Consider the following 24635-nt stretch of genomic DNA (forward strand, 5'->3'; position numbering starts at 1 on the left):
GGAGTCCTAGTGTTTTGCAGGAGTTTGAAAATTCCGAGAACTGCTCATGTCTAACCTCAAAGGTGGGGTGGCAGAGAAGGGACAGAACTGATTTTGATGCACTGTTTGTGTAAGTGGTAGCACACGCCTGGTTACTTGAAGGCAACAATTCCGGGGTAAGTCATATCTACTGGCATGATGGACTGGGAAACACAACTAGCTCTGTGGAATTTCTCCCTTCTTTGAAAAATCAAACCCCAAAGTTTAGCTTAAAAAAAATAAAAACAGTGTGTTTGAGGATAGATTCAAAAGAATATTGGAAACCAAGAAGCCTTTAAACCACAGAAGTACATCCTTACAACAGTATCTGTTTCCAAACCTAGAAACTGACTTTCAGCTAAATCTCGCAAGACCTTAGTACCCAGCAGTTTTGCATCATTGGTCTGCAAACAGAATTTAATTCCCTTCACTAAATTAAAAAAAAATCCAAATCAAAAAAACAGAAATAAGCAAAATGTATATTGAGTGCTGTAAGAAAATAATTTTGTCAATAGCACAAGTCCTAATGCATATGGATTTTGAGATATTTTTAATAAGGGCTAGTTGGCTATACTCTTCCCATCCAATTAAGTTAATGCCAAGCATATTTATCAGAAATCACAATGGAAAAATTGTCAGCTTTCTTGCTGGAGGAAACCAAGACTCATTTTACAGACGCATTCTGCACAAATAAACCGTTTTTTAAGTGTTTTATTTATCCATTTGGAATGATTAGCATTTATAATCAACAACATAAATCCACCCCTCAGTGAAAAACCCGACAGCTTGTTATTGCCAAACATATTACAGTTTAGTGAAGAGTGAAGAATTACAGACATATAAAGATGAATAACATTATGTCACTATTGAATCACTTACTCTGTTCATAACACTTTAATCCTCAAACATTGTAAATTAAGATTAGGAAAAAAAAATCAATGTTTCCAGTGATAAAATACATTGTGTTTAGCACACAATACAACAATACAGTTTATTACACTAGTGCATTAGAAGGTTAAAAAAAAGGACAGCTTCTTTGGATAACTGCATCATTGCTGATCTCTCTCTGCTTGCAGCCACAGAAGCTACCAGGAAGTCTCCAAGAAGCATCCAACTACGAAAATCCATCACAGCTAAAATAAATTTATTCTGAGATTATTATACTCATATTACTTGAATATGAGGACCTAAAATTAGATTCCTTCGCATGTGGAGAGACCAGTGACATTCCTTAGGAAATCAAGCAAATAATGAACAGATCTGCATCCATACTTGAAAATGATGTGTGCAGGGATTGACTGACACAGAAAATGGCCTTTCATTTTTAACCCACTTAAGTAAACAGTTACTTAACATTTGGAAGTCTTCTACTAGAGTTTTAAAGTTTAGTGGTTTAAACCCTTTTCCAAAGTTACTGGCATGTATGAAATTTCCAAGTATGAAAAAGTGGTATCAACTAACAGCTAAAAGACACAACATTTTTACTTACTAGAGATGGAATTTTAAGAAGTCTCTCCAAAAATGAAAATGGAAGATCAACTTTATCAAAATTTTCCAGGAATGATCTGTCTAACATTAACTTTATATTAGATGACAACTTCAAAGACTGAAGTTAACAATTACTGGAATCAGGGGATCAGAAGAAATAATCTCTATAAATCCAAGTACACTGCAAATCTTTTTCTCCAGATGTTGCCTGCTACAAATGGCCTCACACAGCTACTAGAGCTCTATCAAGTATGTGGAAATGGAACACTTGCTTGTAAATTAAATAGGATGTGAATGCAAAAAGTAGATGGACACAGGAGGCACATTTCATTATGGGAATAGACATCATCTTCATTCAAACTGACCAACAATAAACAAGAAAATCTCTGGGGCCAATTGAACTGCAAATATGTGTGAGGAAAAACTCATTCAGCATCTCATATTCTCAATTAATTTCCTTTTATATAACACAGTAACTTGGAAAAAAAATAAAATTAAGCAACGGCTAAACAGAATCCCTCCATTCCCAAGGATCTGAATTATCCTCTGAACTTCACTCCATAATAGCTAAGAAAAGTTCAAAAACAGACACTCTTGAGTCATTACCACTGCTTGGCACACTAAACAATTCCCTCTGTGTCCACCTACTGTCACTTACCTTATGAGCAGATTGCAAACTTTTAAAGGCAAGGACTGTTTGTTTTTTTTAATTTCTTTTATACCAGGAAGTGATAATATCCATATCTCCTCTGTGCCACAGTAATATAATAAACTAAGTATCATTGTTAGGCTTTACTTATTTTCTATTCAAAGCTCTAAATCCATAAAAAGAGAGAGATGCTTGCCCAAGTTTCTAGGAACAAAAGGCCAGTTTCCACACGTGGCCTGACATGAAAATATCCATTATGAGATGTTTCTACTCTTTGCACTATGCAAAAAACTCCAAAATATTATCATCAACAAACTGTAAGTTATGGTATCTTTTCAAGCATTTCAACCCTTTCAGTGGAAAGAGGTAGATTAGAAATAAGCCACATCCTGCACTCCCTGATCAGTCATAAGGCACATTTCCATTCCACTGAAAATAGGATATATTTTAGGGCTGGCAACAGAAGTTGAAAGAAGTAATCAAATGCACTTGGAGTACTGTAATGTCTAGTCACAGACTATAGCAGAAAAACAGACAAAACATCTTTTTTTTTACAATAGGAAATCTAGGTACTTTATCCAAATGAAATTTGAGAACGATAGGCCTACAAAAGTATGGGGCCCACTGGCTCATAAGGCTTACTGGCATTTAATTCTTTCTTTCACAGTGAAAGCAATGGACATAATAGTGGAAGTGTTAAAAAACGCAGCTTAAGATGCATCTGTCTTCTGTTAACTTCTAAAGTTATCTTAGAAGAGAGCTGGTAAGTTAAGATGCTGTTATTAAAAGATATTTAAATCCAAGAATTTGTTTTCATGACTACCTTGAACTAAAATTTATCCCCAAAAACTGAAGGGCAAAAATCCCACAGCAATAGGGGATAAAGCTACAATCATATTGATTCCTACTCAAGTAAACCTTTAACAAATAACACGGACCGAATCCAGACTCTTTGCCAAGAGATCAATCACAGTTTAGCACTCAGCTTTCCTCCAAGTTTGACTTGGCTCTTATTCAAAGTAAATGAGAACCAGGATCTCCAAATGCCAAAGCCACCTCAGCAAGCTTCAACGTGAAAGTTGTCAAACTGTGCAAACTCAAACGAGCGAGTTCCGAGAGCAGCCCAGCCGTTGCCTGGTTTAGAAACGGTGACATTCTCCCAGAGTGGATAACCATTTAACAGTCCTGAGGCAGAATTGCCCTGTCAAAAAAAGGAAAATGTTAGCTTTGTAAAATCCAGGGTCTGTGTAGACACTGAGCCTGTTCACATGGGAGACAAGACAAAGCAGAAGGATGTCAAGTCAACTTTCAACTCCATTTCACATATTCTTCATGCAGAGATGCATCTAAATATGGCATAGAATCCTCTGGTGTCTATTAGCTCTGTGAAATAGATCTAAGGCCTCTACAGTGAATACATTAAAGGCTCCTCTTCCTCTACTCACAGCTTTGCTAACTTAGTGTAGAACCTGAAGGATAAACTGGTTTTCCTCTTCCTTGTATCAGACTCTTTCAAAACAGCCCAGTTTTAAGGTGATATGATACACTTTTCACTGCTTCTGCAGAATTCGGCAGAAGTCAAAAGTAAAGAAAGATGTAATTTAGTCATTAGGCCCAAAGAAAGAGGAGACAGAACTTTCAAGTATCACTCAAGCCACTTCAAGATGTAGAAATTAAAAGCAGTTTCAGGGAAAAATACAATTTATCTTTTGCATGTTCCACTAAACAGTATTTAGAAAAATGTACTTCAGTTTGCTTGTATTTCTTAATCTGAAAGACAATTATAGACACAGGTAAAAGCAAAGAATATCTTTCAAGGAGTCAGTGTGAGAATTATTTAAAGATGGCTCTGTACTTCAATCATTACATCCAAGGCATACTAGGTAAAAAAATACTTTAACAACGCAGATGGAAGTTTGAAGCATTGTAATTTTAAAATTACCAACTGTTTTGAGATTTTAGTAATTAATGTTTAAACTCAGTAACCAATGTCAGGTCGTTTTACAGATGGCAAGCACTGTCATAAATGTAGGTGTACCAAAGCCAAAACTAAACTATAGCCATTTCAGTGAATGCCTTAGATGCAAGTGTCCCTTGTCTCCAAACGTGATAGTACAAGAGACAAAAACAAGCTTCTAATACTCAGTGGCATTTTAGCATGAGTGACTCAGTGCATAATTTTAGAAGAGTTGTCTTCAGTAGTAAATCTCCCCAGCCAGGATGGAAGCTTCCCCACCTTTCAAGCCATTTGCAGTTGCAAATGTTACATTAGACAAAGAGACTAGGCATTCAGAAGAGGAACTTAAAGCCTTTTAGGTATTGTACCAATATCACACCCATCAAAGCACACAGTAATATTTAAAGTACAGTTTGCAGCTACTTTCCTCCCCAAGACACTATGGTCAAAAAGGATGGGAGGGAAGGAAAAAAAATGTGGACAGGCTTCTCATTAACTGCAGCCCATTTATACATCAACACAATGCCTATGATCTTCCACCACAGTAGAGAAGGAATTCAGCTTATCCCAGTCCTTTACTAGCTCCGCATACAAGGCCTTAGCCTGCAAAGGGAACTGGTGGGAGGCAGATTTGTAACACAGGATGCCTTAGTATTTTACTGACAGTCTTAAGAACAGGAAGGCAGGCCATCATTTTTCTGTCAGATTAAATAAGAGACTTGCCTCTCTGACCCTTCTACCTCCAGCTTTCAATTCAGCTTTCCAGTTATCTTTGTACCTTGTACAGATTCTCAAGATCTCTTTTAAAATACCGGCAGCAGAACTCAGTATGGTATTTTAATATTGGTGTAATGCAACAGATATTGTGTACATTTTTGATAGGGTAAACTAATGCAAGTACACCATCAATAATATAGCACAGTTTTGTCTAAACCATTTGGACTGGAGGTTTCATAACTGGTTTCCTTGCTTTTTGCCTGTGTCCTTACCTGAATGTTGAGAGTAAGTGTGTGCCATGCATTATCCCGGACACCAGCAAGTCCTTTCATTAATATTTCTTCCCCAGCTGCAAAATAAGCTTAAGTTAGCAAAGTGTTACTTCAGCCCTTTGCTGAAACTAATAAATACCAAGCCAGCAAAAGGATTATAATATCTATTTTTCAGCAGTGTTGAGGATTGACATTTTATCAATTTCAGTTGCAGCTTGGAAGGATTAATATGCAAACCTGGACTCTGCATTATCAGTACATTCTCCTGTTTTGCCAAAATTGTTTTCTCACTGAAATCCTCTATGGAGGATTCACTCTATGGAGAGTACAGGTTCACAAAGTATGACAGTAGCTATCACTCTGCTCTTCTATAGATCTTCTTGTTTATGTATTGTTTGTAACTATTTTAAATCACAGGGTTTGAGTTGCCATACTATCATGTTGCTTAGTTTTACCCAAAATTTAAGCTAAGCAAAAATGAGGTGTGAATGACACCTGGAGAGAAGATGAAGACCTGAAAAAAATTAAGTGCTACAAGTCTTCATTTATTCAGTAGACAGTTTTTGCTGCAAGATAATTTAACATTCAAGCTCCCTTCTAGAAAAATAAAAAGATGACTGAAAATAACTGTACAGAAAAAAATATCATGTTGTGTAGCAAGAGTCTCAGAAATACAGGGTGGTTGATCAAAATCCACTCATTTCATCTAGGAAAAATTATTTCTGACAGCCTGAGAAACTAATCAGGTAATGTTGCTAGGTCTTATTACAAATAAAAAATTAAGTCAATCCTAAACACAAATATGCATTTCCATACAGCTGAAACTTAAGTTTTTATGGAATTACACATTGCAAAATTTCCCCAGGGAGCACTGGTATGTTAACATTTAGCTACAGATGAAGTATTATCATATACTCTTCCATGTGCCTGTCAAGCGCTCTACAGATGACATGACTATTAGCATCATAAGCAGAACATGTGCTCACCCCACTGAGCTACACTAAGAGGAGGATGCATAATTTGAGGAAACAGAAGGCCACTTATGATCATCACTTAAGCCAGATATAAGTACAGTGACTTCAACTCTAAGAAAAGCCATTTCAGGTCAATCAGGATTTTTTTTATGTGTAGTTTATGAAAACAGATCAAATTTTTCTGTAATTAATATTGTAGCAGAGTATTTATGAAAAGCAAAATAGTTCATATTTGCTAGTGTAAAAAGCAGACTTCGTCAGTGGAAAAACAAAAACTCCAGAATGCTGGGTCTGAGAAATGGGCCAGCCAGTAGCCTTCAGATGCTTTCTCCACATATGAAAAGTGGCCATCACTAGAACACAACAGGTTAAATTCATAGTAATGACAAATGAACTATAAAATCTGAATGTTACCCATTTCTACCAAAGTTATCAAAATGACATATCCATACTCCAGCATTCACTTTTGCAAAGAGCTGCTTACCTAGGTCACCAGTGACTCTGTAGCTGCCATCTGCAAAAACCCAGAAGAAAACTCCTTTGGTACGTCTCACATATATCCCACCATTGTCAACTCTTGCTGCAATGAACACGCCTCCATCACGAGGTTTTTCTATGTAGATGTCACAAGTGACTGTTATGTTTACCCTGTAAGAGAAGTTTCGTGTTTTAACAAGGCAGGAATCCTTTTTTTGAGTAGGCAGTATTAGAAATTATTTGATTTCCCGAGATTATAGTCCAGCTCAACAGTAAAGCACTGTGTTATGCATGCAATGAGAGCTGTAAAGAAGAATAAAGCAAAGTAATACTAGAATCATCAAATAGCACCTTGAAAATTTACACAATTTCCTCCTCCCCAGAGCTGCACTACAAGGCTTTCAACCATAAAAATTCTTTCCCTCTAATCCCACATCTGAGAACACTTGTAATACAGATACAGTCACAAGGTCACTTAATAAGTAAGTTACTTATTTACAGAATAATAATTTACAGAATGTGAAAAGGCTGTGACAGCAGCTCATCTGAAAACTGATTCAGCAAATATCTATTCTAGCAACTTTTCTTCTCACCTCTAACATATTAGTAAGAACAACCTGAGTTTTTATCCGAATGTAATGCTCTTGATTCTTGAATATACAGTCATTACACAAACAAGATTACTTTCTTGCCCCCCCATTTATCAAAGAAGACACCCCCGACATTTTCCTTAAGCCATTATAAAGAGACTCAAAGCAATACAGAAATAATTACATAGTAATACTTCCAGAATATACCTAGATTCAATAAAACCATCAGAGAAAAACATTAAAATAAGAGAGCAAAAACCTTTCATATGCACGAATTTAAAATCCAAACTAAAACCAACTGAATAGTCCTGAAATTGAATCATGATAAACTGCCATTGACAACTGAAGTAAAGTATCATCCCACAGTGAAATTTAATGCAAGATTGGCTCAGAATTTCAATAGCAGGTGTGCTCGTTGTTGAAAGTATCTGCCAGGAACAAGTTGAGTCTTAAACTGAGGATGAAGAAAACAAACTTGAGGGCCTGAAATTGAGGACTACCATTATGAAAAGTTACAGTCCAGTAAAATTTTAATAATAAACTGAATATTCAGGAAGCAAGCTTGGTTTTGAAAGCAAGATGAAGACTCAGAAAGAACCAGAACCAAAATAAAATAATAATAAGTTTTTAGGAATCTCAGTACTGTAATTTAAGTCCTATGTAGCTGTTATAGGAATTGCTAAACATGATTTACTCAATGAGGGAAAGTTGATTATAGGGGGAATATGAGATTTTTCCTAACAGAAGGCTGCAAAAGAAAACATCAGATAACTGAAGAACAACCTCCAAGTACAAGAGGGGGGTATTCTTCCAGGCTTTGGATCAAAGTGATTCAAACACATCTCCAGGCCTGAAATTAGAAGTATGAAGCACATTCTGAAAAAGCATTTGCCAGATCAAGGATCTAACTAAAGTGAAAAAATCCTGACAGCATGGCTATTTTCAAGAATGTATCAAAAGAATTTAGGCTAGGCTTCTAAGCAGAAGAGAGTTTTAAGCATGAAGCTTTTTATGACTACCAAAAGCATAATTAGTTAACAGGCTCTTTCCCAAATGCTTATTAATTTTAAATAAACACTACTGTAAAATATGCTGCTTGATTCTGAATTACCATCATTGTAGCTCCTAGCAATTTTTTTAGCTCCTAGAAAGAATTGCAATTGTAGAGCCATACTTTTATCAAAGCAGTAAACCTCAGTTACTTTCACCCAGAAATAAAAATGGTTGAAGTAGCATTGGCATCAAATCCACACAATTCTACAAACTGCTCAGAAGATGGCAGTCTGCAACAAATACAACTGAATTATGAATGAAATAGTCTGAGAGTTATGAGACTGATCAAACTGCTAGCAGATAACTCAAAATTACATAATTCTAAATTAATCCTTTCCTTGGTCCAAACTAAGAAACTCAGGGCACACATTGGTGTTTCTAGTATGCCAACTCAGATCCATTAGTGTAAAAAATTAGCTTGAACAAATATGCCCAGCAGGATATAAGCGGAAAAAAACATTTTAAGACAGTGCAGCATTAGGCTAAACAACCAAGAAATGCGGTGGATTCCCCATCCTTTAAGAGTCATTTAGTCAGACACAGTTGACCTTTGGCCCTGAGCAGGGCCCAATGGCTTTTAAAAGTGCCTGAATCATCATTCCTACATGTCTACAGAGAATCTGAAGGCAATAGCAGAAGCCCTCTGTTCAAGAGAAATGAGGCTTGAGACAGATTAACAGACCAGTACTCACACTGGTGAGGACATTTTCCCAAATGCCACTACAAAATAGTATTTACATACCACTTAAAATTTCCTATGACACTGATGGTCTGGTCTGCATCAGAAACCCAAGTGATGGGCCGCTGAACCACCACCTGGCGGAGTGTGAACACATGATCTCCTGGGTCAGAAGCATTTACAAAGTATTCAAATACACCTGTCTGATCTGCAAAATTTGGGGCTTCACTGAAAGGTGGATTACCTGTTCAGAAAATAAAATACACATCAACTCTAAAACATTCTGTTTTTCTTCGGTGAACTTGTTTTCAGAAATTTCCCCTGAAAATTTTCTCTGATTTTTGACTTGCTGTCCCCAAAATGGAAGCTTTTAAGCAGACACTGGTTTTGCAAACTCATGAACACCAGGTAAGACATTAAATTAAATACAGCTCATTGCAAGTATAAGGTGTACACTCATACAGGTGTAAGTTGCTGGAAAAACACATATAACAAAAAAAAAAATAAAACAGATCTTCAGGCTACCTCATATAGAGGATTCAAATAGCATAACTTACTGCCTTCCTGCATTACAATTATATCTCTGTGTGAATTAAGTTTTTAGGTAAGAGAATTCTGGCTTACGTATATTGAAATCATCTCTGTAATTTGAAGGAAAGGGTTGAGGAGGAGGTGGCTCTGGGAATTCACATTTCCATCCTGTCTTGAGTGTGGTTAAAGTGTAGACTTCATCCACATTTAGATCTAAAGAAAATCTTCCCTTCCATACCTGGAATTGAAGAAAACTCAAGCTGCAGAACAACTAAATTACATAATACTCAAGTTCCTGAAGTAAAGAAGATCCTCTGAAATCCTGATTTAAGGTAAAAATCCCATCTTCTTGCCTCAGCATTTAAATATCTCTGGGCTATTTTTAAAACTCCTTTTTCCCAAACTATTATCTCCAGATAAGCTTGCATATAGCCAGTAAAACTGCAGTCAAACAGCCTTAAAACATGCCCTATATATGCAGTTTAAGCATGAAAGTTGAGGAGTTGCACCAGAGAGGGAAGACACACCTGAAACTGCAGAGAGACTGTAATTAAAACTGATAACCTTACCTTTACAGGATGGAGTTGCTGGAAAAGACTGGATTTTCCAGATTCAAAATCAAGTCTAGAATGCCACACTTGAAGGGTTTCCACCATATACTAGAATAGAACACACTACACAATTTAAAACACAACAACAGCAAAATAATCAACCTTCTTGAGAAATACCAGTCCTCTATGAGTGTCTAATTTTGGTTATTTTAAAGCTGTTGATCACATTAGAGGCCACAACTCTATTCAGCTCACCATTACATATGCCTTACATTCTTATAGATGGTACATCAATAAGACATTGTCCTAACATGCCCTAATGTTGCTCATAAAGACAGAAAGCACTGCAAACACAGACACAACCTTTAGCTTCTCTATCACCAAAAATACACCTTGGATACAAGCTCTCTTCTGAGAAGTAACTAGACTGAAACATTATCTTGCTAGTTTCACTTTTACGAGGCCTTCAGTCTAGTTGCTAGTTCTTTGACTTTAATTTTTGAGCAAAGTATTTTGCTTACATGTCTCCAGCCTTCTGCAATACTACAGCATATCAACTATATTAGTTATCAGATTTTAATCACACCTAACCCCTATAATTTCTTTTCAGTTATCAACATCAACAACAAAGCAAACGACCTAGAGCTTGGTTTGAATAACCCATCTGATACTTCCCCAAAAGGGAGCTGTGTATCCAAATTGACAATCAACTACTTTTCCTAAGCGAACCATTTTATTGCCAAAAGTATCATTCAAATTATCTCCTCCTAAAGGAAATTATTACTGCCAAAATAATCAAAATAGAATTCCAAATAAGTAACTGTCAATTTCTGAGAATGAATCATCCGAATCAACTAAAAATAACTCCCTGCAGTTTACACTGTGAAAGTTTTGTTCACGTTTCAGAGGGAAATTTACTTTAGCAAGATTAAACAAATCAACAACTGCGAGATTCTCAAACTGTCTCTTCACAGGATACAACAACAAAACGTACAGTATAAAATCAACTACAGCTATTCCCCTGAAAATAACTGATAACTAGAAAGGCCACGGCTGTGCTGTCCCAACAAACTATGTCAGCATGTCAGAGCACCCAGCTTGGAATAAATTCTAAAGAAAAGATTAGTTGCATTTTTGTCCTGTGAAATTTCTTCCAAATATACAGATGATTAGACTGGGAGGCAGCAATTCTACAGCAATTTCAGTTATGACATTGCCATCTCCAATACTGGAGACTGTTAATTTCTTGCTAACCTGTGAAACTGACTTGCATGTATTTCAATGCATGTAATTCATTTGACAAGGCTGACCAAATGTATTCAAGATCTACTTACAAATGACCCTCTGAGGTAGAAAGTTGCTCTCTGAGGTGTGACACTGAAATTTGGCAATGGAGGTCTGATACATTTAGAGTGATTATGACTCTGAAGAAAAAAAAATAAATGTAACAGAAGAGACATACATTACTAGAATGCAACACATGGCAATATTCATGAAAAACCTACAGCATAGAATTGAAAGAGCAATCATTTATTTCTCTGTTACCTTAATAGCTGCAATTACAGTAGCTTAATGATTTTATTTTGAATAGAGATTTTAAGAAAGTATATGATATAACTTCCTCCGAGTGTGTCATACAATTAAAACTTATGTGTAATAAAAAGCTAAAGATGGCATATACATTGGCCTCCAGGAAGTCTCAACTAGGTATTTAAAATTCAGATAGAAAAAACGACCTCTAGTGAACTCACTAATAATATCAAAGAACATTCACAGATACTGAAATATGTAAATCAAGACAAGTTATTTACAACAAAACATTTCCTGTAACTTTTCTAGTCCACTGGAATTGCTGATGCACATACCATAGTTTCAATGATGATGGTAAGGTTCCCTAGGCCATCTGTCAGAGCTACAAAACTCCCACCTCCTTCTAAGTGTCCATCCACTTGCAAGTATGACCAGCCTGGCTGAGTAAATTGTGTGGTGTGTGCTGAGACAAATCAGAATACAATAATTAAGACTTAATAAAAATGGTACCATTTGTAGGCTTAATTAAATTTCTCTCTCATACATGCTGACAAAACTGTAACCTGATTTGGGGAAGAAAGTAATAGAACTTCCAAAACAAAATTAACCTACATAACAGGAAAGATTAAAAGAATTATACTAATTATGGCAAAATTTAAAATATCAACACTGTGGCAGTTAAAATCATAGCAATTATTTAGACATTAGGTGCAAACTATATAAGGTAATTATGTCCATTCAATCTGAATATTCATCACAGTTCAGATTTTCCCAAATCTTTTTTTTTTTCTTTAAATAAAGTAGAGAAAACACAAATGGGCAATTCCATGAGGAATAACTAAATAAGTAGGGTTTTCAGAAAGTAAGTGTAACTATCAAAGAAGAATATGACCCAGATCATGAAAATCCTGAGCAACATGGACACACGAACAACTGCTCAACTGCTCTGTTCATGAGAAACTGCGGCCATTATTCTTTTAATGCTTTTATATATATATAGGTAACTAGCAGAAGAAGGAAAATTAAAGCATTTGTCTTGTTCCTCCTTCATGGCACTGCATAGTTGCTCTGCAGAACTGTGGCAAAGATAGTAAAATATTACAGGACTACAGAGTAGCCAGTGAATCCGTGTGTCCACGGACACTACATGAACATGCTTCACTTTCCCCAAGCTCAAGGAAATGCTGATTTACACAAGCCAAAATGTCAAGCAGGAAAAGAACAGAGGTTCTTTGTTCCATTTTCGTAAATTGAGAAGTACCAAATGGAATTGATTGATAACCAAAGATAAAAAATAAAAAAGGGGAAGGAAACAGGAAAGCGCATTAACCTTTTATGGGCACTTCAGATCAAAATATTTTAGTAGTAACAGCTATAAAGGCTTATTCATTTCTGATACAGCTAAAGGTCAAGTATAAACATTTCCCTTACTATTATATCTTTCAGCTTTCTATTGAAATTAGATTATTTTCTTCTTTCCTAATGTATTCACAAAACTTTCCACAAGTCTACCTCAATTTGGTACAAAAAATAACACACAAAAAACTACCAAACAAAAGGCTTCAAAAAATACAGTGATGTTTGGTGTCACAGCACCAACTTATAACTGCAAAATTTTCACCTGTAATCCAGATGGGAGATTCAACTTTGTAGTGCCCACTCCATGGCTCCTGTGCTGTCATTAATCCACATCGACCAAAGGGCAGCTCCTCATAATAACTGGCCACCAGGTTCCATGCAATTGTTCTGGAAGAAAAACAGAGGTTTTCTCCGTTCATGTGGATAGTGTTAGTTTAACTTAGCACAAGAATCCATTCCTCCTTTTTCTCCAGCATACAATGAAAACAATATGGGGGATGGAGGAAATATCCTTCTAGATAAAAGGAAAAAGAAAACCTACAGGAGAGGAAAGTAAAGCAAATCAGTTTCCAGTGTCGAGAACATCTTCCAAAACTGGTGGTAAATTCTCTGTCTACAGCACCACAAAAAGTTTTACATTAAAAGAAATACATATTGAGGGTAAAGACTCCATTTGTTTGGGGTTTTTTCCTGTTCTGAAGGGAAAAAATTTTGTTAGCAAAATCTAAAGCTTTTGGCTGGGTGTTATTTGGTTGACGTTTTTGTGATTGATTGGTTATTTTTGTGCATGGTGGTAGTTGTTTTGGGTGAAGTTTTTTAGGGAAGCAGTTAAGTACCACCAAAAAAAAAATCTTATCTTTATCCATATAACAAACAGAAAACAACTTTAACCAGCTATCCTCCAGGAGTTATTGCTCTATCCTGACAAGGATAATCACTTCACACACTTTGATTTGGGCTTCATTTGAAAACGTTTTGCAAGACTTTAAACTTAATACCTCTAGGCCTTAAGTATGGAAATACATCTTAACAGAGCAGTTAAGTAGAAGGCAAAAGCTGTCAATCTGTTTTGCTATTGCATACAGGTGAGTACAAAGGCCTCGTTCTAAAGTCCCTTCCACAGACTTATCACACTATACATACATGCAGAAGAGATCTGGCAAGTCTACAAAAACGTGACCATAAAATAAAACAACTTTTGAATTATAAACTCAACTTGCTCACATCAAACTTGTTCTGTTTATTTCAAACTTAGAAAGCAAAGTAGGAAACTCAACTTCAGGAAGTTGAAAGGAAAACAAACAGCAGAAAGATAAGCTGCCTTTCGTCATAAAGATTTTGGTTTTAGTATAGAAGCCAAGATAACTTCACTCTTGGACATCTGGACTTGGAAAAATAGAAAAATAATTGGAAAATAAAGACCTCAAATTAAGATATTGAAGTATATGAGGATTAAGAAGCAAGTAGAATGATCAGGAATTTATGCAGGAAATATTAATCTGTTCGAAAATTTCAGCTTGCAGAGAAGACAAAAGATTTGTATAAACCAGGTGACTGGAGAAATTTTCCTTTACAAGTATCAATGATTTTTCCTGCACTCCACTTGAAGCAACAGACAAGATTTCTCTTTATTTTTCCAGAATGAAGTTACAAAGAATTAGAAAGCTTTGAATAATTTTGCTTACATCTTGATGCCTACATTTTTTTTAATCAAACTTTTTCTTTCAGATTACCAGCTGTTGCACCAGAAACAAACTGTATTTTCTATTCTTTTCTAAAACTGGGTTATGTAATTTCCCAGTAAAGAGAACTTTTTTTTACAGTTTTCAGTTTGGAAAGAAAACAGTAAATTTATCAAAAGACAGCACGTTTAAGAATGGATTCTGAGGAAGAAGTTGTATGGAAAAACTAGATAATTATATCTGTAATTATAATTACAACTCTAATTATGTGCTTCACTGAAGACAATCTAATAAAGACCTTAAGAAAAATATGATAAATTAGTTTTATTGTTATTTTCCTCCAATATTTTTCACTGTTAGCTCTCTTAAGAATGTTCTCTTTTTAATAATTATCATCAGTCTCAAAGGCATCAAAAATGAACTGCATAAATCATTGACTGCTGGGAAACAAGAATACATTGAAATTTGTGGGACTTCTACCCCAGAAAGGAAGTCTGCTGTTCTGACCTCTATCTTACCATATTAGAATTCAGACCACATTGAGGTGACTTTCAGTTTACCTGTTTTCTCACCAGAGCAGATGTGTTATACAGTCCTTTAAATAATTCCTACACCCCAAGTTGTGAAAGGGAGCAGCAGTGTCCAGCACTTACGAGGTCATGTTTCCATTCACGTAGTTTTGGTTCAGGATCCGAGCCCAGCAGCCTGCACCAACATCATTATTGAAAGTACTGTAATCTTCTGACGACCACAGTTTCTTCCCAGTTAATATGGCATTTTGCACTGTTTTTGTCCCGGGATAATGAGCCCTACACAATATTTTGAGAGACAAAGAACATTTAGTACAAAAAGAAAATCGAAGGTTGGAAGTACATATAGCAGGAATGATTGACTTCCTTTAAACTGAAAATGAAAAATAAAATTTCTTTGGAATACCACAAGTGGAGTACAAGAAAACTGAACAAGGGGGAGCTGTATCATTCCAGAGCTTATTGTATTTACATCAGATTATTTCTTTTGCTACACGGTAGCATATAGATAAACACAGATTTACAGATACCACGCAATTTTCACAGCTTGCTAAAGCAAATCTCTGTCCTGAAATTGAGCTTGAAGATGGACATATTACCATAATGTGCTGAATAGAGAAAATACATGCTAACTCATACTATCTTAAACAAAACCATAAATAATGTAAAACCAAGACTAAGATACGGAACTAGGCATTATGCTAAGAATTTAGCTGCATGAATGCAGCTGTCTTAGAAATGTCATGTCCTTAGAACTAAACATGAACTTGACTGTTTCGTACATCTTTTTTTAATAAACTCAGGTTTCAAAAAACATGTTAGTTGGACTAGAGAAGTTACAGAGGTATAAACTGATAATAATTGAAACATATAATGATTGCTAATTTTCTTTTCGAGATCTTCCTTAGTATGAGGAGAGATCCATTCTCCCAATGGAGACTTTGATTATACTCAATCACAACACTGACCCACTGTGCAAGATTTGCTGACTGAAATAAAACCTTTCAAACCACTTGGAGAAAATAGGGTTGTGATTTTCCTCACTTAGCAAATTACTGAACACACTTAATATGTACACTAAAATGAAACTATTTCCTTTACTATTAGCCTGCAACTTGACAAATTGATACATTTATGGTAACAATACAAGAAACACCAGTTTTTCTAGGCTGACTGTTGAGGGTCTTTTCATTATTTTCCCTCTAGTGGACAATGAGACATTTCCCAGTGTTGTAGTCCTTCATACATACCTTCACTAATGGTAATATAACAGATAGTGGGAATTTTACATTCTGCTCTGCTGTACAGATTCCTCTTTGGCTTGGAAACCTAAGTGTTGCCTAAGTACCAAGCAAAAGGTTTTTGTAATGGCATAAAGTGCATAGCTTGCAAAAACAAAGCAGAGAAGGAATAATTTGTCTTTCTACATTCCTGAAAAGGTGTTTCTTCAGTGTTAGTATCCTGCCCAATAAAAGCTGAAATACACAAGAGGGTATTTAATTTAAGACTGAATCAGAGTAGGGATGTAAAACTTACACTTAAAAAGAGTTAAGCAAATACAGCTTACTTAGACAGCATATAAACTGTTGAGCTTCATCCAGGCATGATCCAAGGCTCCACCTAAGAAAAACTGCCAGGATACTGTTCATGTTCAGAATGGGGGGAGGGATTAATTGCAAGGGTAGATGACTGCCTATCTGTATTTGCAGAAAAAACCTTCATTTCTACACCTCCTACGCTTCAGATATATAAAGATGAACGGAAAAGACCCAAATTTGAATGAAGCAAGGAACTGACACATTTGAAGCATGTGATTGAGTCAGTTTATGGTACCTAGTAAGTAAAGTTTAGAGCTATTGTAAAATGAAAAGTTAATGAACGTTTCGTACACACATTTCCATTCAGCCATTGAGTCAGTAATCAATCTCAAATTTAGTCTACTAGTAAAACATTATTATGAGAAAACCCAGAACAGTAAAACAAGTCAGCTGGTTGCATGTTTTCCAAATACAAATTTGTCATCAAAACAAAACGGGAACTAAGAATCAAGCCATCGTAACTCAAAGAAAAATCACAGCCCAAATTTGTTTCTGGATCATAAACATTTCCATAACTAACCAGTGGAAATTATAAGGCTGTGTACCCATGTGTAAAGCTAAAGCACTTTTTGCATACCAGTTAAGAGTAACCAAAACCCTCAGAATAGACAGTGCTGTCCAAAAAACCTTCAAACCATCAAGAGTACAACCACACCCAACAGGAATCTTCAACATGATAAAAGATTCCTAATTCAATTAAAGGTTGAGCCTGTTACTGGGACAAGAGTTGTGTGATTTGACGTGGGTTAGTAAGAAAATTTTATAGTATTAATCCTTTCCTTGCAGGTAAGAGTACAGAGAGGTAAAGCTTTGGCTGTGTTAGTTATAAATAAGATGAAGACAAACTATAAACAAACCACCAAGAAAGAAGAACAGAGAGAACCCCCTACCCAATGACATCGACCACTCCGTGGAGCTCAGAGTCAATCATCATGACATAGGAAATGGGCTCCCACAGTCTATCGCTGGCTATGATCCTCACCTGCTCCAGACCATGCTTATCCAATGTGTACCTCAACAGCTTGGAAAAAAAAGGAGAGCAAAGAACAGAGAGAAGGGACAAACAAAAAAAAAGTTTTTCAAATTGTCAAAATTTTATATTGGGAAAGGCAGCATCTTCTTCAGTGGGAAAAGCTACTATGCTTCAATTCGTGTTTTTGCAACTTGGACAACTGTTACACCAAACAAAACATGCAAGATTAGCAAGCACAAAGTGACCCCAAAAGACACCTTCTTCTACCATACCGAATTCCAAAATACAGGATAAAAAGAAAAATTTAAAATGTTTTGTTCTTTTACAGACACGAAAGACAAAGCATATCACATTTCATGCAAAATACTCTATTTGCAGATTAGCCACTTAAATGTTCCAGTGCTGATGGTTAATCTACAAGATGTGTATGAACTTTCTGAACCTGAGCATCTGAAGGACAGACACCTAAATACTATCATCTTTCACTAGGTCAGCAGAAGTCTCTGGGATAGTTACCACCTTAAAGTCAGCATTGGGTGAGAAACATGGTGTTCTCATTTTGTACTAACCCTAATTTAATGATAGATAACAAAACCACTACACAAGAAAACCTAACTTTTCATTTTTTGTGATCAGTGGTGGTGGGGGAATTGGGGAAAAATCTGTATGACATTCAAGAAAAACCTCTGACAAAAAGAACTTCCATTTTAGAGAAGAACTAAAACATGTGGTCTGTGGTTCTAAAGACACAAACAAAAACAGGTACTCCTATTCCTTGTTTCTGCCCAGCTCTTAAAGAAACAAGAGCCATACATAGTTAATTTTTTCTTCAAGCTGTATTGCCAGGGAAATCATTAGTAAAACATTTCCTAATCCATCTGCTGAGCTGCAAGTCTTGCCTAACTTAAGATTTTTAAGTTTGCTTTAAACCAAGTGAGTTACTCAATGCTGACACTGTAATTGGTATTTCTCAGGGAGCCACTTTCAGGTCATTGGTGTTTACAAGTTCAACACATACAAAAGCAGTTTCTTTATAAAATCCCTCCTTAACTGACTTGCTATAATCCTTGAGCCATGCATTCATTTAAACTCTGATGAACATATCATACTTCCTTACATACAGAGGATAAACAGTACATGAGTGACCACAAGAATGTTCTTATCACAGAAGGCTAACAACAGAGGTAAACAAATGTAAGACAAGTGAGTGATTTGTATCTGTATAGGTAATTTCCACTGGGAACATGTAGTTCTTTAAAAACTATGTATCATTTTGAGAAACCACAAAGAGAGCAAGAGCAGCAGAGTAAGTTGCAAGAAGCAAGGTAGCAAAAAAGTGTATGATGGAACAAGAGTGAAGGCAAACAGTTGAGTTGACATTTGCTGAGACACCAACAGAAGGCATTCCCAGCTGCCAAAACTGAGATACGCTGTATTAGTTCACAAACTTTGGATGCTTGTTTTTACTTCTATGTTACTTCAGTGCGTGCATTTCTAATATTATCTGTTATGAGATATAAGCAAGATACAGAAACTTCTAGCTCTAAGATATGACCAGAAAAATCTCAGCCGCAGCCACAGAAGCCCCAGGGTGATAAGTTCCATTCTGAAAGTTCAAGCTCACGCAAAATGAAAACCAGTTGCAGACCAAGAATTCAATCCTAAGGTTTTTCTGACTTGAAACATGCACATGCAGATTAGTTAGAAGTTTCCTACCATTTGCTAGTGCTAAGAAGCCTAAAACACAGCTCCCAAATGGACACTTGAAAGAAATGATGGCAGAGTGATAAAGGTCAGCTTATACATGTACTAAACTGAAAAAGAGAGAAAGACAAGGAAGAATAATCCATCACTGCTGTACACGATGGAAAAAAGGAAAACAGCTAGGAAGTATGAAATAAGAATAAATGACTCTTGAAAATGGAAATGAAGACTTACATAATAGGAAGTAATAGCAATATTTAAAATGCCTCCCTTCTTCCACACTTACCCGACTACCTCAATAGCATCATTAAGATAAGGATCAATTATCATCTCTTTTGAGATGTTCCAATCTCCATCCGCAGCGATGATGCCAACGTTCCACAGACCCAGTCTATCCAAAAAATGTCGAAGTACCTTAGTAACAGATAACACCACTTAAAGTACAGCCTTCATCAATAAGGCAACATGAAATTTAAGACTAAAAACAAGAACTTTGGAAGGAGTCAGTGGAAGCCTCTATTTACAGACCAAGATGGATAAGTAAAGTTCTCACTTCTCAAACAAGAGCTATGGTGGCAACTAAGACAAAGTTAATAGTAAGTATTTTTAAAACTGAAGGTTTATGATTGACACTGTAGTCATTACACAAAAACGGGCTTCTCATCACTTGGATAACTTTTGACATCACATGTGCACACATATACTCCACTTGGACACTTTGAATTTACTGACTCCCTGGCATGTATTACACAAAAGTAATGAATTTACCATAAAGTCAGTCATGTTAAGCTAATCTAAAAATGACAGCTGGCTGAAATGTGGAAGTGGACATACCTCCCCAAGTGACCAGATGCAAAAGTTAACCTGATCCTCCAAAAAAGTATATTGAAAAACCAGGGATAGAAGTTTTAAAATAGAAAAGCCCTATCCATGCAGCTCAAACAGAAATCTCTGCCAATCATCTGTTCTGTTCAAGCGAAGAGAACCTAAACATTTTTTTCATTGCCTACTTCACTGAACAACAAAAAAAAAATCCTTGATGCTTTCAATGTTTAATATTTAAATTTACCCACTACTTGGTTCTTACGTTTCAGTTTCAGGGAAAGTAATGAACAAACCTAGAATTGCATATTTACAACAAAACTGAGGGCAACCAAATTTGAATTCAAACATGCCAGCAGAAGAAAATTCCTATTCTGTCTTTCCAGCTTCTCTCTACTATTGCACTGTTAGAGATGATAAACAGCTCATATTTATCTGTGAAACTTCTTAGGTAAAATATATCCACACAAAATATACTCAGCCTTAATAGTTAAGAATGAACTACACTTATAGAGGGCTGGCACTATGTGAAAACTCAGACCAGAAATTAAAAAAAAAAGAAAAAAAATTAAAAACATTTTCAGCAGCTTGCAAATACAGCTGCATCTGGTAAAGTCCAGACTCCACAGTCTGAAATGCTTTCTTCAATTTCAGATATAAAAGAATGATACTGTGTGCATGCATAAAAAAGATTTTGCAACTTGATTCAAAGATCAGTAGGCATGAACCCTTAAATAATTTCTTATAATAGCCCTCTGGCAATGTAAAGAAGAATAGGGAGCATTTCTATTTTTCAGGTAGTCAAATAAGCACAGAAATCAAACTCTGAGTGTTGATGACAACGAACACTTAGACCTAGATCTAAGCCTAGATCTACAACTAATTAAGACATAAAACTTACAAAGAAGAAAAGTAGCAATGAAGTTCTGTTCAGCTGTTTGGAACCTTTGAAACACAAAGTCTACCAAAAGAAAAATTCATAATACTAGAAGGTCCTTGCAATTTAAAGCATTCCAGCTACCTAGATACTCAGAAAAATTGCCTGAACACAGAGACAGCTCAGAAGAAAGAAATGAATGGTTGTAGAATTTCCATGCTGAAAGAGAAGTACCAAGGACATAGAAATGCAAGCACCCAAAATGCACTCCACAATAACATATACAGAACAGCTCCCTCACACCCAGCATTCATATAACAGAAAGAACAGGGTCTTCCTGAACAAGAATTTAGAAGATCTCCACTTCTTTCTTTTTTTTTCCTACTTATTAAGAAACATAACTAGTGCTTTAGTGGATGAAGTATCTAGAATAACATCTTACAAGTAAAAATTTAGCTAGATAACTAAGGGCTTATCTGTTATGTATTTAACAGGAATTACAGAAAATGTTTGGAGTGCAGCAGTACATTTCAGTACATTGATTTCTTGTGAAATGGCAAACTGCAAATAGAACTATCGTGCTGATGAGAGAAGTGGTGCCACGTGACACTGTAAGATAAAGAATGGTAAAATAGGTGTTTAATTAAATCCCCTTATCAGTTAACATACAGTAGAAGGAAGGCCAAAACTTCTCAGTAAATATTTGGGTGATTTTAAAATCAAATTTTAAACTAAATATTCAGCTCTAGAAGCCAAATGTTCAGTCCCAATTCAACAGTATTCAAAAAGCCATAAAGTGGAATGTTGCCCCTAGACTCAAGTTTGTCCTCGATATTCTTTCTCCCCACATGAGGAAGCCAAGACAAGTAGAGTAGAAAGTGTCAAGGTGACGTGACACAGATTTGGGATTGTCCAGCCTGAAGAGAAGGTTTTGGGGTGACCTAATTACTATCTTCCAGTATCTTCAGGGACCCTACAAGAAAAGATGGAGAGGGACTTTTTACAAAAGCATGCAGTGATAGGACAAGGTGGTTGGGAATGCCCCATCCCTGAAATTGTTCAAGGTTAGGCTGGATGAGGTTTTGAGCAATGTGGTCTAGTGGAAGATGTCTCTAACCATGATAGGAAAATTGGAACTGGATGATCTTTAAGGTCCCTTCTAACTCAAGCAATTCTATGATTTTCTGAGTCTTGTTTGCTTTCAAGAAGAGGTAATGCCATTGTGTCTCAGCCTCAAAGCAACAATAAGGAAAGGAAAAAAGCAGGAGCTTGTGCTTAAAATTTCACTGCAAGACAATGTAACAAACAGAAGAGAGTTTTCAAAGCAGGGCAGTGGGGGCTGCAGGAACATTCAGTAGTGAGAAATATTAGATAGCTCTAATTGAGATAGCTCAAGGCTGGTTATGTGAAATGCTGTGTTCCTCCAGCTTTTTAGAACAAAAGATACTGAATTTTGTAAAGTTAAAAACACAGAGCCTTTACTACGGTTTAATAGCAATATTTAAGTGTATTGTAATCACAGAATCTAGCTACAGATTTTTAAGCAATTCTGGATCTTAAACTTCTAGCTATATCCAAGCTGGTATACAGATGATTTAAGTTTGTATGATAGTAGGATCAACTGAAGCTTCCATTAAAATTTAGAAGTCCTAACATTTAGCATACACTGAAATGCCCAAAGTTCAAAATAACAGTTTCAGACACACAAAATAAACAATCTAGATATCTGAACATGTTATCTTTTCATGCATGCAACTACAAGAAACAGAGTTCAGTAAGTGATATAGTTACAGAATTAAGTTCCTTTCCTACACAAATTCAGAAAAGCTAATTGTTTGTGTGAACAGCATGACAAGCACTTCAATGAAATAAGAAAAGAATACATACCTTAATGTATTTGCTACTAAATGCCCTTTCATTCCATATCTATAAAGAGAAAGCAAAATCCATTTAAAAAATCAGGATATGTCAATGTAGAATTAAAGATTTTATTTATATATATGTAAGATTATGGAATCCATTAATCAACTCCATGGTTTCCGTGTGCTAGAGGGAAGTGCTGGTTGGTTTTGTTATCGGCTCCTCTGGGGAAAATTCTGTATGAAAGTTCATAGTAGCCGCTTGTTTATCTTTCTCTAAGGTCCCCTGATTGCCTTCTTGCTGACAAGAATGCTAGAGCTGCTTGAGCTCTACAATGGCAGCAGTGTTACATTACCAATGGCTCTACAGTTTGCTAGGAATCATTGAGAAACATGCTGTGGCTTCAAGGTGTGGCCTAATGAATGGGCCCCTGTTGCAACACAAGGACACAGGAGAGTGAGAATAACTCACATATTGAACAAATCGATGAAGCTCACTGTTGTTTCTAATATTCACAGGACTACATCCAAGCTTGAACACAAAAGAGATCCAGCATATTTTAAGTAAACAGACACAAAACGAGCTAATTTCTAAATTTTCCATCTTTTACGGAAAGAGATTTAAGCTAAACATAGCTCAAAATTCAAAAGCAGGAACACTGGTCTTCCTTTCTACCAAATCCTTTGGTCTATAGCATACATATAAAACTTGTCTCCTTTTCTTTTCTAACCACAACATGAACACTGTGACTCACTAATAAAGGTTTAGATTACCCAGTGATGTACAAGACATTTCCTGCAGATAGGGCGAGTACAATTGATTTTGGTATTTCTACATCTTTCTATAAATGCTAACATGAAACTTCAGAAATGACCCAATCAAAACATTACTTACTGAAAGGCTCATCTCATCATAGAGCAAATAATGATACATAACATGTACTTAAGCAAAAAGAGTGGTGAAGGCTAACCATGTACAACCATAATAGCATTGAAATTGTTTTGACAGTCTGAGCCTTCACAGACCTCTCACTGATTCCCTGTATTTCAGATTATACCCACAAAGAAACGAGACAGTATGCAATATCACCACATTGCCTGGATAAGCAGAAATTCGCTTTTCTTAGAAGGAGAGAATTTAGAAGGCTGATCAATGTGAAGTAATAACACCGAAGTCAGTATTACTCAAATACATGAAGTGCAGAACTTACTTTCTACTCCAAGAACACACGGCAGAGAAACACACGTAGAAAACAGAGAAACACAGAGAAAAACATAACAGCAATTGTTCTCCCTGTCCCCACAACTGAATTGCTGAAGTATCACTATGTTACCCACAGTGCAAGACTGACACAACTGAAATAAGCCAGCAACATCAAGGGAGATGCATTCCTGAGGAGATCTACCTGAGATACACCTCCCCACGTTGCAGCAGAAAGGTCAGACTTCTGAGGGATGGGAACCAGTTTTAGAGCTTTGTTCTGGACTGCTGAAGTGATTTTCAGCTTTTCTGCAGTTCAACTTCTCATATCAAAACATTTAAGAGTCCAAAATAAGTGTCCAGTAAGTATGGGACTGATTTTACAGGAATCCTAGACACGCTTTCTGGCTCAAATAGTGAACTTGAGGGTTTTTTCAGATTGTCTGCTTCTCTCTCTCATCTCCAATTCATGATATTTTTTCTCAGACATTCATTCACTACTTCCATATATTGCAATATAGGACAACACAGTAGTTGTACTGTA

The 24635-nt window shown here is 36.1% G+C and overlaps 1 protein-coding gene across 2 annotated transcripts in view; it reads right to left on the minus strand.

Annotated features, from left to right (window-relative positions):
• Window positions 1–713: 713 nt before the first annotated feature.
• GALC (galactosylceramidase) overlaps window positions 714–24635 on the minus strand; it is a 30975-nt gene continuing 7053 nt past the window's right edge. The window contains exons 6-17 of one of the 2 annotated variants that reach the window (XM_014869848.2): window positions 22919–22957; window positions 17546–17676; window positions 15181–15336; window positions 13108–13232; window positions 11822–11949; window positions 11291–11380; window positions 9975–10064; window positions 9499–9643; window positions 8938–9118; window positions 6560–6723; window positions 5102–5178; window positions 714–3356 (exon numbers count right to left, since the gene is read on the minus strand). In XM_014869848.2, coding sequence (XP_014725334.2) covers window positions 3213–3356; window positions 5102–5178; window positions 6560–6723; window positions 8938–9118; window positions 9499–9643; window positions 9975–10064; window positions 11291–11380; window positions 11822–11949; window positions 13108–13232; window positions 15181–15336; window positions 17546–17676; window positions 22919–22957 — 1470 coding nt within the window. In that variant the 3' untranslated portion in view covers window positions 714–3212. Of the gene's footprint in view, window positions 3357–5101; window positions 5179–6559; window positions 6724–8937; window positions 9119–9498; window positions 9644–9974; window positions 10065–11290; window positions 11381–11821; window positions 11950–13107; window positions 13233–15180; window positions 15337–17545; window positions 17677–19618; window positions 19747–22918; window positions 22958–24635 lie in introns of both variants that reach the window. The other variant, XM_014869850.2, reaches the window with a different exon arrangement.

The sequence above is a fragment of the Sturnus vulgaris genome, chromosome 6 (genome assembly GCF_052056855.1).
Source record: "Sturnus vulgaris isolate bStuVul1 chromosome 6, bStuVul1.hap1, whole genome shotgun sequence".
In the NCBI taxonomy this organism is placed as follows: domain Eukaryota; kingdom Metazoa; phylum Chordata; class Aves; order Passeriformes; family Sturnidae; genus Sturnus; species Sturnus vulgaris.